The following is an 11,364-nucleotide window of genomic DNA, read 5'->3' as shown; positions in this document are numbered from 1 at the left end:
TTCTCCTTTAAATTTAGAAATATAATATTGATTCCGACCCCAAGTCAATAGTATAAGACCAAGAGTTTAAAAATGGATTTTGAATATTGGATTCCTATATATACAATTGTAAGCAAGATATTTATATATTAATAAATATTTTAAAGAATAAACTTATGATGAGATAAGGCGGATTTCTAATTGACTTAATATGAAATATCATTATAACTTCTTTTTACAAGTCAATTCTAATTGTTATTTTGTTCTGGCTACTCGAAGTTATCATTATGATTCCACATTTATAAATAATATTCATTATCATATATAAAACTCACTTATTACTCATATACGACGAATTACCCTTTATTTACTGTAGCAAGAACATATATGATGAATTAAAATTAAACCAAATTAATGATATAATAGTGTATTTAAAAAATAAAAATATAATAATGATTATAAATATATTTTTTATAGCATCATTCTTATGATTACGGGTTAATGGCAATATACTATTAAGATGCTTCTTTATGTGGCATACCAATAAGCTCTTAGTTGACACGTTCACTAATCAATAACTAAAATCTAAGTATTCATTGATCGAAAAATAATAATTAATAGAAGGAAAGTTCACCTCCCAATCGTAGCTCATCATGTGGTTACTTTATCGATATAGGGGACAAGACTTAGACGATATGACAATCACCTAAGCACTGCAATAATAGAGAACCCATAAGAGTATTTTTACCCATATTGTAAAATATTCCTTTAGGCCCAACATGCTACAAAAATTATTAATCTACTATTACCAAAGTTAGCTACTACTCATGACACTATTTTTCACCAAAGTCCTAATTTCAATATTTAAGGGATCGGTCAGGTACCTCACCAAACTTCGACCTTCTTATAGGATGGCTCCTCGGCGGACACCCGAACCACCTCCTCAGTCATCTTTGGACTCTTATGCATACAACCCAAGATCGATTCGGGTTAGCAAAGATGTAATTGACAATCAAACCATCATTTTGGTAATATAAGATGAGCTCCATGTTGTAGGAAAGTCATATCGTCAACCTGCTCAATGAGCATTCAAGTGAGGGTACTCCGTCATTGACCCCCAACACTTTCATCAAGGGTGGCCAACAATCGACGTTTCCAATGCTTGACATTTCTACCTCAACCCCACTCCTATGCAATATAAGTGATTTTTTAACGGTCTTAGACTCCCCATCGATGGTGACATTGACTCACATGTTGGTTCCAATTGAGGTCTTTTTGTACTTCGTCTAATGGGTCCATACACCGAATGGGATGACACAATTAATCATTCTCTTACTTCCATAGCTAGGTCAATTAATACTCGTAGCTCCCCCACAGTAGTCAACGATGCCTCAGACACTCGCTAAGCCACCTCGAGTGGCCAAGACCTAGGTTGTTGCCAAACCCTCTCGACCCACTAATTATCCTGACCAAGGGGGTCCCAAGGCTCCTAGCCATCGAGTTCAATAAATTGCATTGCCCGTAATTGATTGCTCTTAAGTATGAGGCCCAATCTGTGGACTCATAATACACCCTACAAGTGTAGCTCAGACAAATGGATAAGCACTTAAAATATATATGTTGGGAGTTTCACATAACGAAGGTATGGAATATGGTTAGCTTACCCTTGGTCAAGTTCCCCTTCACCCGATAAATATACGAGGAACCACCCTGCCGATGATGACCCTTATCGATGAGCACTCTGTGGGTGGCGTTGCCCCCATGAGCATAAGCTAATGAAGATATTCACTAACGCTCGTATCTTATTAGATATCCAATAAACGTTTAAATTATTAGATCCTATAAATGAGATCAAATAAGAGTCGATGAAATATTATTGGGTAGAGATCCACTAATTTAAGAGGCTTGATAGTTAGATGAAGATCTAAATATATTTTAATGATTACCGATGGATTTTAAATTCGAATTTACTTAAGAATATAACGTATAATATAAGAAAAAGAATGAAAAACATGTTTTTCCAAATGGCATATAACAAACAGTATTTTAATCGTTAATTTGTTTTATGCCTCGTACAATAAACATACAAATTACATATCATTCCCGTTAAACCATGTCCTCCGCCGCTTCGTAATCTCCACCTCTCGTCGCTCACCACCCAAATCACCGAATCCTCGCTCTCCACCGCTCCTCAGCGATAAGAAAAATCCACAAACACCCCGTTGCTGTCCACAACACAAACCCCCTCTCTCCCTTCTTTTTCAGTCCATCACTCCTTGGACGCCCTCTCTTGCTCTCGCGAAGGTGTACAGATTCATGGCTTCCACCGCCGCCACCTCCTTCTCCCTCCTCCCAACCTCCTCTTCCCGCCGGCGAGTGGCGGCGGTGGTGGCGCCGTCCCGGCTGACTCTCCGGTCGCCGTCCCGGCGGTTGGGGTTCGCTGGGGTCGCGGCTGACTCGCTGCTGGCGGCCCACGTGGCGGCCAAGATCCGGACGGTGGCCGGGAGGAGCGGGAAAGGGCCCCGCGGGGTGGCGGTCATGGCCAAGAAGAGCGTGGGGGACCTCACGGCTGCGGACCTCAAGGGGAAGAAGGTCTTCGTCCGGGCTGATCTGAACGTGCCCCTCGACGAGGACCGCAACATCACGGACGACACCAGGATCCGGGCGGCCGTTCCTACCATCAAGCACTTGATCAGCAACGGGGCCAAAGTCATCCTCTCCAGCCATCTGGTGAGATGCTGCCTCTCTTTCCTCAACTCATTTGCTTATCGATGTTTCCGAAGATTGTAATCGGGCGCTTACTGTAGATTATAGTATACTCATTTATTCTTGTTTTGTTTATGTGAGAAGGCATTTCAATGTTTGCATGCACACTTGCTTATTCTTCTGGTTGTGCTGCAGGCTTTCTGAAGGAAATACCCGATCAAGTAGATATTCGGCTCTTCATTTTGTAGATCATGTGTTCTCATAGAGTTTTAAATGATGTCAGTAATGTTATGCTTTTCTGGCACTTAAGCTTTTGTCTGCTCTGATAAATTTCTTTGTAAAGCAATCAAAATTGTCTGTGCTGCTCCATGATCGTATATCATTTCAGTGTTTTCCTCAATAATCTCAAGTGATAAGCATTTCACTTTGACAGTGATGGATATGAAATGTGTCAACATCAAGTTGATCACAAGGATTTAGTACGTGATTACAATTGTAGTTGTAACTATCTTTTTGTGAGTATAATACTTACACAATGATGCGTGTTCTGCTTTAATGGATGATGCTTTATTTTGTATTGTTCTTTAATAAGCTGCATAGAGCTATTAACTCTGAACTCACACCTGAATGATCTGAATAACCAGGGACGCCCGAAGGGTGTCACGCCAAAATTCAGCTTGAGCCCTTTAGTTCCTAGGCTGTCTGAACTCCTTGGAATCAAGGTATTTTCATGTTCCTGATTTGTATGTTTATTTGAAGTGCACAATTGTATTAATCGACCTTTGTGTTCCTCACCACGAGTTCCTTTATGACAAACAGGTTGAGAAAGCCGATGATTGCATCGGGCCAGAAGTTGAAAAATTGGTCAATGCACTGCCAGAAGGTGGTGTTCTACTTCTCGAAAATGTGAGATTCTATAAAGAGGAAGAGAAGAATGAACCTGAATTTGCAAAGAAGCTTGCAGCACTAGCTGACCTTTACGTCAATGATGCCTTCGGAACAGCACACAGAGCACATGCTTCAACAGAGGGCGTGACCAAATTCTTGAAGCCTTCTGTCGCTGGTTTTCTTTTGCAAAAGGTCAGAATCAAACATTAAGGTTGTATGTAACGATCTAAAATTCGTTCTTAACTTCGTATGGATGAATCAGTTAATCTTCTTGATCATTGGGTATCAAGTTATTAGCATGTGCGTTTTGCTTTCCAATCTTAGTACTTTTGTAAAGTACGGAGCTGATGTTGAAATTTGTACTTTTTATTGTGTAGTACCTATTGCTCTAGATTTGTAGAATGGAAACACTTTTATCTTTTTGGTTCTTGTTATATATATAGTTTTCCTAACCTTCCCTCCGTGCAACTCTAGGAACTTGATTACCTTGTTGGTGCTGTTTCAAACCCCAAGAGACCATTTGCGGCAATTGTTGGTGGCTCAAAGGTGTCATCTAAGATTGGGGTGATTGAGTCACTGTTGGAGAAGTGTGATATCCTTCTTTTGGGCGGAGGAATGATATTCACATTTTACAAAGCACAAGGTTTCCCCGTGGGTTCTTCATTGGTAGAGGATGACAAACTTGAGCTTGCGACATCACTTCTCGCAAAAGCCAAAGCTAAGGGCGTGTCTCTTTTGTTGCCAACTGATGTTGTTATTGCCGATAAATTTGCACCTGATGCACAGAGCAAGGTTTGCTAATTTAATGCCTATATTTATAGATCCAAAATTCTGACTTTAATGACATCACTGTTTACTGTACATCTAGTGGCCCTTTCAAAATAGTCTAAACTGATGGTTCCCATTTATAATGGATTGTGGATAATAAGGCAAGCACATCAACTATATTTTATTAATGAAAAAAAAACAAGAATAACTAAAAAAGATCATTTTTGCAGGTTGTGCCGGCATCTGAAATTCCTGATGGTTGGATGGGGTTGGATGTCGGACCAGATTCAGTTAAGACATTCAACGATGCACTAGATACAACCAAGACCATTATTTGGAATGGTCCCATGGGAGTTTTCGAGTTTGATAAGTTTGCCACTGGAACTGAGGTAAACTATAATATGTCTTCTTACCTATAGTGATTGGTCGATGTTGACTTTGGAATGTAATTATGTTGAATACAGTTGACTTTATGATTTACACTTGTATGCCATTAGAAAAGCTTGGCTGATTGCCTTGATTTGACAGGCAATCGCAAAGAAGTTGGCGGAACTTAGTGGGAAGGGTGTGACAACAATCATCGGAGGTGGAGACTCTGTTGCTGCAGTTGAGAAAGTTGGAGTAGCTGATGTAATGAGTCACATATCAACCGGTGGCGGAGCTAGCTTGGAGTTGTTGGAAGGCAAGGAGCTTCCCGGCGTCGTTGCATTGGATGAAGCTGTTGTTGTAGCCGTATGAGTCTAACTATCTTCGCAGATACTGGCCTATGTTTCCCATCAAGAAGAAGCATATCAATGTGATGATTTCTTTCACCTCAGTTTCTGGGGTTGCTCATAACAGGTGGATTACCACCCTGTTTTAGTTAGTTCATATTATGTTCTCGAATAATGCTTAAATTCAGTCTGTTGTCATTTATTTTTATTGTGTCTCCTGCAGAAAGTCAGCTGGTCAAGTTTGTGTCACAATCCATCAACTGATGAGATGAGTATGTTTGAATTATGGTGATAAATTTACATGTGCCATCATGCTAAAAACCTCCTGCCAAATTAATTACATGTCTTCTCGATACCAAATCGAGCGTAGGAGGCTTTTTGGCTTCTGAGCTGCCAAAGTGAGATTTTTTTTAGGTTACCAACACCCATTTGATGCATCATTTTTCTTGATCTATAAATACCAGCAACCCCTTGCAAGCTGAATGTACTAACTACTCAAGCTACGTCAGGAAGATATGGGTCAAGACCGAGTCACTCGCTCTGGTTAATGTGTAGTCGAAAGAAATATCTTCTTAACTTCACGGTGGCCTATGAAGAATATTCGCAAAGTGGTCAGATATTTTGTTTCTAATCAAACTTATTAATGTCGCTAAATGGTCACACATACGCGAAACTTTAAAACTAATTTTGTGATTTGTAATTATTGTACATAAATAATCTTATGCGGACACGCACACGCACACGCACACGCACACGCACACGCACACGCACACGACGCTGCTCTCCTTCGTGCCTCTATTTTAGCTTATCCCGCTCTGCCGCGGCGGAGTCTTCTTAGCAGCCGCCCATCTCTCACCCACAATCCTCACCATTCGACCTCACAAGCATCGGCGGATAGGAAGACAGAGAGAGAGAGAGAGAGAGAGACAGAGATGAAGGCGACGGTGAAGGGCCGATACGAGGTGAACAAGAGCGCCACCGCCGTCGCTACCCTCACCAACAATGCCGGCGACGTCCGCCTCAAGGCCTCCATGACGGACGCCACCTTCGTTCGCGGCCCCTCACTCGACGGCCTTGCCCTCTCCCTCGAGAAGCCTGGCGCCTTCATCCTCGACTACTACCTCCCCACCAAGGTCCACCATCTTCTTGATCCACCCGCCCAATCCTTTTCGTCGCCTTGATCGATCCGTCGACTAACTATTCTTCCTTTGTTCATCTTAGGATGTTCGGTTCCAGTTCATGAATTCGGTGCGTTTGATGGAGAAGACGGTGAACTTGACCTACACCCACGCTTGGGGCGACAACCGCACGGCCCTCGATGGCTCCGTCGCCTTCGATCCCTCCAACAAGGTCTCCGTCAACTACGCCTTCGGCACGCCTGGCGCCTGCAAGGTGAAGTACGTGTACGCGCACGGGGAGCTGCGACAGACGGTCCTGGAGCCCTGCTACGACGTGTTCAACAACACCTGGGACTTCGTCCTCACCAGGAACTTGGACGGTGGTGACTCCCTCAAGGCTACCTACCACACCACAACTAAGAACCTCGGCCTCGAGTGGAGCAGGGACTCCAAGGTCAATGGCTGCTTCAAGGTAATCCATGACCAACCTTCTCGGCATCTCTTCCCAGATTCTTCTCCTTTTCGAATTTGGCAAAACAAATCACTGGAACGCGTGTCGTCGGCCAGTATGTTACTAAGTCTTAGTCTCGAAGTCGGACAAATGCTTTAGATTTGAATAGAGGTTCACAGTGGGCCTTGATTGAGATCTTTTGTGGCTCGGATAGGTTTTTAAGGAACAATATGATTTTTCAAGTCAAAAAACAAAGAAGAAAAAAACGATATTCTCCAGACGTTCTATTGGAAGTAAAATAGGACATGTTGTTGCATACCAATGGAAACAGGCTGTGGTCATGTTCACTTTTTCTGGGGCATATTAACATTTTATTCAGATTGTCTGTTGATTCTGCCCTTTTTTAGTTCAACCATTTGCTCTCTTATGATCATAAATGGTGTTCTAAGTAGAGAGTGTGATTTCTTATTGATACATCAGTTATTCTGTTGCATCTCATGTTTATGAACTTCACTAAACATTATTTGCATTAAAATAACCTCCAACCCAAAAATCATACAATTTGAGAAACTTCTGCATATTCATCAAGCCAAACAATTAAAGTGAGGATCTAGACAATTCACCTTGGCCTAAAGATATTAAAGTATACACACACACATATATGAATATGTATATGTATATGTATATATATATACATATACATGTATATATATACATATACATATACATATATATACATATACATATACATATACATATACATATATACATATACATATATATATATACATATACATATATATATGAATATGTATATGTATGTGTATGTATATGAATATGTATGTCCATTTATATGTATATGTATGTGTATGTGTATGAATATGTATATGTATGTGCATGTGTATGTATGTGTATGTGCATGTGTATGTGTATGTGTATGCATATGTATGTATGTGTATGTGTATGTATATGTATGTGTATGTATATATATATATACACACATACATTTTGGCTCCGCGAGGGCAACACCTTCCTTGATACCCGAGAGCCCTATCCAGCCCCCTGCCGCCTAGGGGGTTTCATGGTGCTGAGCTTGTTGACATTTCGTGCCGCTCATCGCGGTCGTCGCAACACGTGAAAACAACCTAAAAACTAGCCAAACCAGGCCATTTTTGGTCGCGCAAGCGAGTGACAAGTAGCAGAAAGACAACGTATATATATGTATATGTATATATATGTATATGTATATATATGTGTATATCTATATATGTATACATATACATATGTATATATATATATACATATATATACATATACATAAATACACATATACATATATACACATACATATACAAATACATATACATATACATATATACACACACACACATATATATATATGTATATATATGTATGTATGTATATATGTATATATATGTATGTATGTATATATGTATATATATGTGTATGTATATATATATATATGTGTATGTATATACATATGTATATATGTATGTATATACATATGTATATGTATATACATATATATATGTATATATATATATACACACACATATATATATATATACACACACACACACACACACACACACATATATATATATATATATATATGTATGTATATGTATATGTATATATATATGTATATGTATATGTATATGTATATGCAGATATCGTATATGTATATATATATATATATATACATATGCGATATCTGCATGTGTACACACACACACACACATATATATATATATATATATATATATATATATGTATATATGTATATGTATATGTATATATGTATATATGTATATATACATATATATACATACACATACATATACATATATATATCTACATATATATATACATATACAGATATCATTAAAGAATCCCTTCAAGAGGTGGATGATATAAATCATCTAGTGAAAGACTTGATGATTAAAACTTAGTGCACATATTTGCTTGTACTCTAGAAAGTTGCTCACCATAGATCAAATTCAAGGTATATTAGCTTGCATAATCATTGGCCAAGTTGAAAACTAAAAGCACACTTTGATAAGTGTTGATGTAGTTCTTAAGCTCTGATAGCACAACTTTTTGTTGTTTGTACACTTATAGTTCTTTTATTATTTTAGCATCTTTTCTGAACCGCCAACTACATATTAGATCTAAGGATGTTCATTCAAACCTACAATAAAATTTGATCACCTAAATGTGAGGGTTTTCCGCATCTTCAAGACAAAAGGTGTATAATCAGAAGATTGTCCTTCAACTGATATGTTGTTGCAAGCTTTAAAAGCTGTAATTCAGAGGGATTGGAGAAGCTTGAGTTGAAATTTTATTGTTATTGTAAAATTTGGCTAAAATTTCAGTGGCCTTTTCATGGTTGTGTAAAGACAGCTCTAGGAGCCATCAAGGGTGGACATGGGTTTTTCAAATGTTGTGAATGGAAGAAGGCCGAGATCTAAAATGGCTTTAGACTGATGGGTAGGCCTTTCATTACCTGGTTAATGTTTGGTGTATGAGTTCCTAGATTTTACATTATTGAGATTTATGCTAGATGGCTTTCGATATGTTTTTATTTGATTGTTGCTTTTTTGGTTTGATCTACTTAGAGGTGACCTGGTTATATAGATTACGACTGTGGTTCTGTTTTCTCTATTCGAGATCATATCCACATAGCACATATCCTAGTCGGCCGGTTGTCGTATCAGCATTACTTGTAGAAGAGGGAGCCAACCATTAGCAGGGGTCCTAATTACTCTAGATACCAGGAGCATAGAGTCAGCTATTAATAAGTGACACATACGACATCCTTCTGCAGTCGCTAAAAGAAAGTGAAAAGAGAGAGAAAAGGAAAATCCAAAAATACAATAGGGAAGTGGTCTACTGTGGTTAAGAATCTGAGGAGGTTTTAGACTGTAAAATGCAATAGAAATGAGTTGATAAGTTTGTCAATGTTTCTGATTATCAAGTGAAAAGTGAATCGGTCACGTTGAAAGCAATTAAAATTTTGATCAAGTTTTAGTCTATAGTTTTCATTCCATTATTCGGCTTTGATTTAGCTCCTGCTACAAAATGTTATATGATGTGATGTATCTCGATAATCTGCCACCTTTATAATTTTTATGTACCTTGTCAAATCGTACCATGTGCCTATCGTTACAATTCTTCTATGAACTTGAGCATCTTCAGTTACATAGTGTTTCATGGCTATTTTCACAGCTTTATGTTTGTTCAGTGCTGCATGATTCTTGAAATTCTAAAAGCATAAAAAGATGGGATGTCTTTTGTGTATGACACTCTTCGAAGCTTAATATTCATTTCTACTGGTGGCTTTTGCTTGGTTTGTGATACATGTGGTTATTTTCTTTTCTCTTTGGATAAAGTATGTGGTGTCTGCATTAGTCCCTTGGACTTAGCAAAGACCATATCCAAACAAACTTTTTATATTTCCCAAAGGTTTTGTTCTTCATGATCTGCAATAGCTTATTCGTCGTCATCGGTCAAACGTAATTCTTTTCTTCATCCGACAATTGAAGAACTTCCAGATTTCCTTTTGTTGATTTTTTTTTTCTTCAAAACTTAGGGTAAATTTAGTGTAAAATTTAAGCCCTTAGTGATGTGACAGTTACAGTTATTATCTGTTGTCATTTAGTGCACGCCTATCTCTACTATCGGCATTATAGTAAGACAGATGTTTAGTTCTTTTAAAATGCACATGAAATGCTGCTTAATATAATTTATGGGCCAATGCGCCTTTTGCCTATGCAGATATCTGCAACTGTCAATTTAGCAGAGCAACAGAAGGCTCCAAAGTTGATTGCTGAGAGTACATGGAATTACGAGGTGTGATATGATTTATATGCTTTGAGGAAATTTGGATCAAACAATTATTTTTGTCCATTTTGTTCCTTTTCTTCTTCGATTACTGATTCATATTTTATACTCTGATTATGCCATAATTAGACCAAAATGTTGATTACTGTAAGTATCAAAGTCCCTTTGTATGGCAGAGATATTTCTTTTCAATCCTCTAGATTTATATATTTGGTAATTGCGATGAATATTGAGCAAATTTTTAAGAAATCCATCTTTTTAGGGTTTTCCTTAGCAAGTGCTCCCATTTCCGGAATTTGCTAACTGTGCCTTTTTGTCCTAATACTTGAAATACCTCAATCCATCTATATATATATTTTTCTCTTTTTTTTTCTTTTCTTATGGACCTATCCAATTATAATGTTTTTTCACTGCCTCATAATGTTTTCCACAATATCATAAAAATGCTATAACGTAGAAAAAAAAAACTATAATATAGTGTTTTTTTGTATTACATTACAATGTTTTTCTACTATTGTTGAAAATACTATAACATAATATGTATATATATATATATTTACTTTATAGTGTTTTTTCTTGATATTGCTAAAAATACTGTAACATAGGGTAAAAACATTGAATCGGTCAAATTAATGGTATCCCAAGTATTAGGTAAAAGAGACCTTATTAAGGAATTTCAAGTATTAGGTAAAAAAAAAAAGAGATACTAATTGTATTTGTTTTCTGTTGTTATTTAATTTTTTTTCTGGAAAAAAATATTTTTTTTATTATTATCATTTAATTTTAATGTTTGCTTCGAGTAAGAATAAATATGATTGCAGCAGTTTTCTGACATCAGGCGCATGGCATCACACTGGTGGTCGTGAGGTTTCCATCC

At 37.7% G+C, this 11,364-nt stretch overlaps 2 protein-coding genes across 4 annotated transcripts; both read left to right on the top strand.

Annotated features, from left to right (window-relative positions):
• The first annotated feature begins 2,105 nt into the window (after positions 1-2,105).
• Positions 2,106-5,262, top strand: LOC135671940 (phosphoglycerate kinase, chloroplastic-like). Its single transcript, XM_065180371.1, has 6 exons — positions 2,106-2,709; positions 3,330-3,407; positions 3,505-3,765; positions 4,048-4,365; positions 4,572-4,730; positions 4,870-5,262. The coding sequence occupies exons 1-6, from the start codon at positions 2,296-2,298 to the stop codon at positions 5,077-5,079; spliced, it is 1,440 nt and encodes a 479-aa protein (XP_065036443.1). The 5' UTR covers positions 2,106-2,295; the 3' UTR covers positions 5,080-5,262.
• Positions 5,263-5,881: 619 nt separating this feature from the next.
• LOC135585837 (outer envelope pore protein 24A, chloroplastic-like) lies at positions 5,882-10,714 on the top strand. 3 transcript variants are annotated; one of them, XM_065180373.1, is made up of 4 exons: positions 5,882-6,187; positions 6,276-6,644; positions 9,044-9,134; positions 10,422-10,714. In XM_065180373.1, the coding sequence occupies exons 1-3, from the start codon at positions 5,987-5,989 to the stop codon at positions 9,113-9,115; spliced, it is 642 nt and encodes a 213-aa protein (XP_065036445.1). In that variant the 5' UTR covers positions 5,882-5,986; the 3' UTR covers positions 9,116-9,134; positions 10,422-10,714. The 3 variants fall into 3 exon arrangements, 2 of the variants coding, with proteins under 2 accessions (XP_065036445.1, XP_065036446.1); XR_671467.3 differs by having other exon boundaries at positions 5,883-6,187; positions 9,048-9,134; positions 10,422-10,565; XM_065180374.1 differs by lacking the exon at positions 9,044-9,134 and having other exon boundaries at positions 5,885-6,187.
• Positions 10,715-11,364: the final 650 nt, after the last annotated feature.

This window comes from Musa acuminata, chromosome BXJ1-4 (genome assembly GCF_036884655.1).
Source record: "Musa acuminata AAA Group cultivar baxijiao chromosome BXJ1-4, Cavendish_Baxijiao_AAA, whole genome shotgun sequence".
Classification (NCBI taxonomy): Eukaryota; Viridiplantae; Streptophyta; class Magnoliopsida; order Zingiberales; family Musaceae; genus Musa; species Musa acuminata.
This window is presented reverse-complemented; position numbering and strand designations above follow the sequence as displayed.

Bases quoted from the DNA above. Each gene is read 5' to 3' on its own strand.
- LOC135671940 (XM_065180371.1), top strand. From the start codon at position 2,296: ATGGCTTCCACCGCCGCCACCTCCTTCTCCCTCCTCCCAACCTCCTCT. The intron at 2,710-3,329 runs GTGAGATGCTGC...CTGAATAACCAG, and splicing joins TCATCCTCTCCAGCCATCTG to GGACGCCCGAAGGGTGTCAC. The intron at 3,408-3,504 runs GTATTTTCATGT...TATGACAAACAG, and splicing joins CTGAACTCCTTGGAATCAAG to GTTGAGAAAGCCGATGATTG.
- LOC135585837 (XM_065180374.1), top strand. From the start codon at position 5,987: ATGAAGGCGACGGTGAAGGGCCGATACGAGGTGAACAAGAGCGCCACC. The intron at 6,188-6,275 runs GTCCACCATCTT...TGTTCATCTTAG, and splicing joins ACTACTACCTCCCCACCAAG to GATGTTCGGTTCCAGTTCAT. The intron at 6,645-10,421 runs GTAATCCATGAC...TTGCCTATGCAG, and splicing joins AGGTCAATGGCTGCTTCAAG to ATATCTGCAACTGTCAATTT.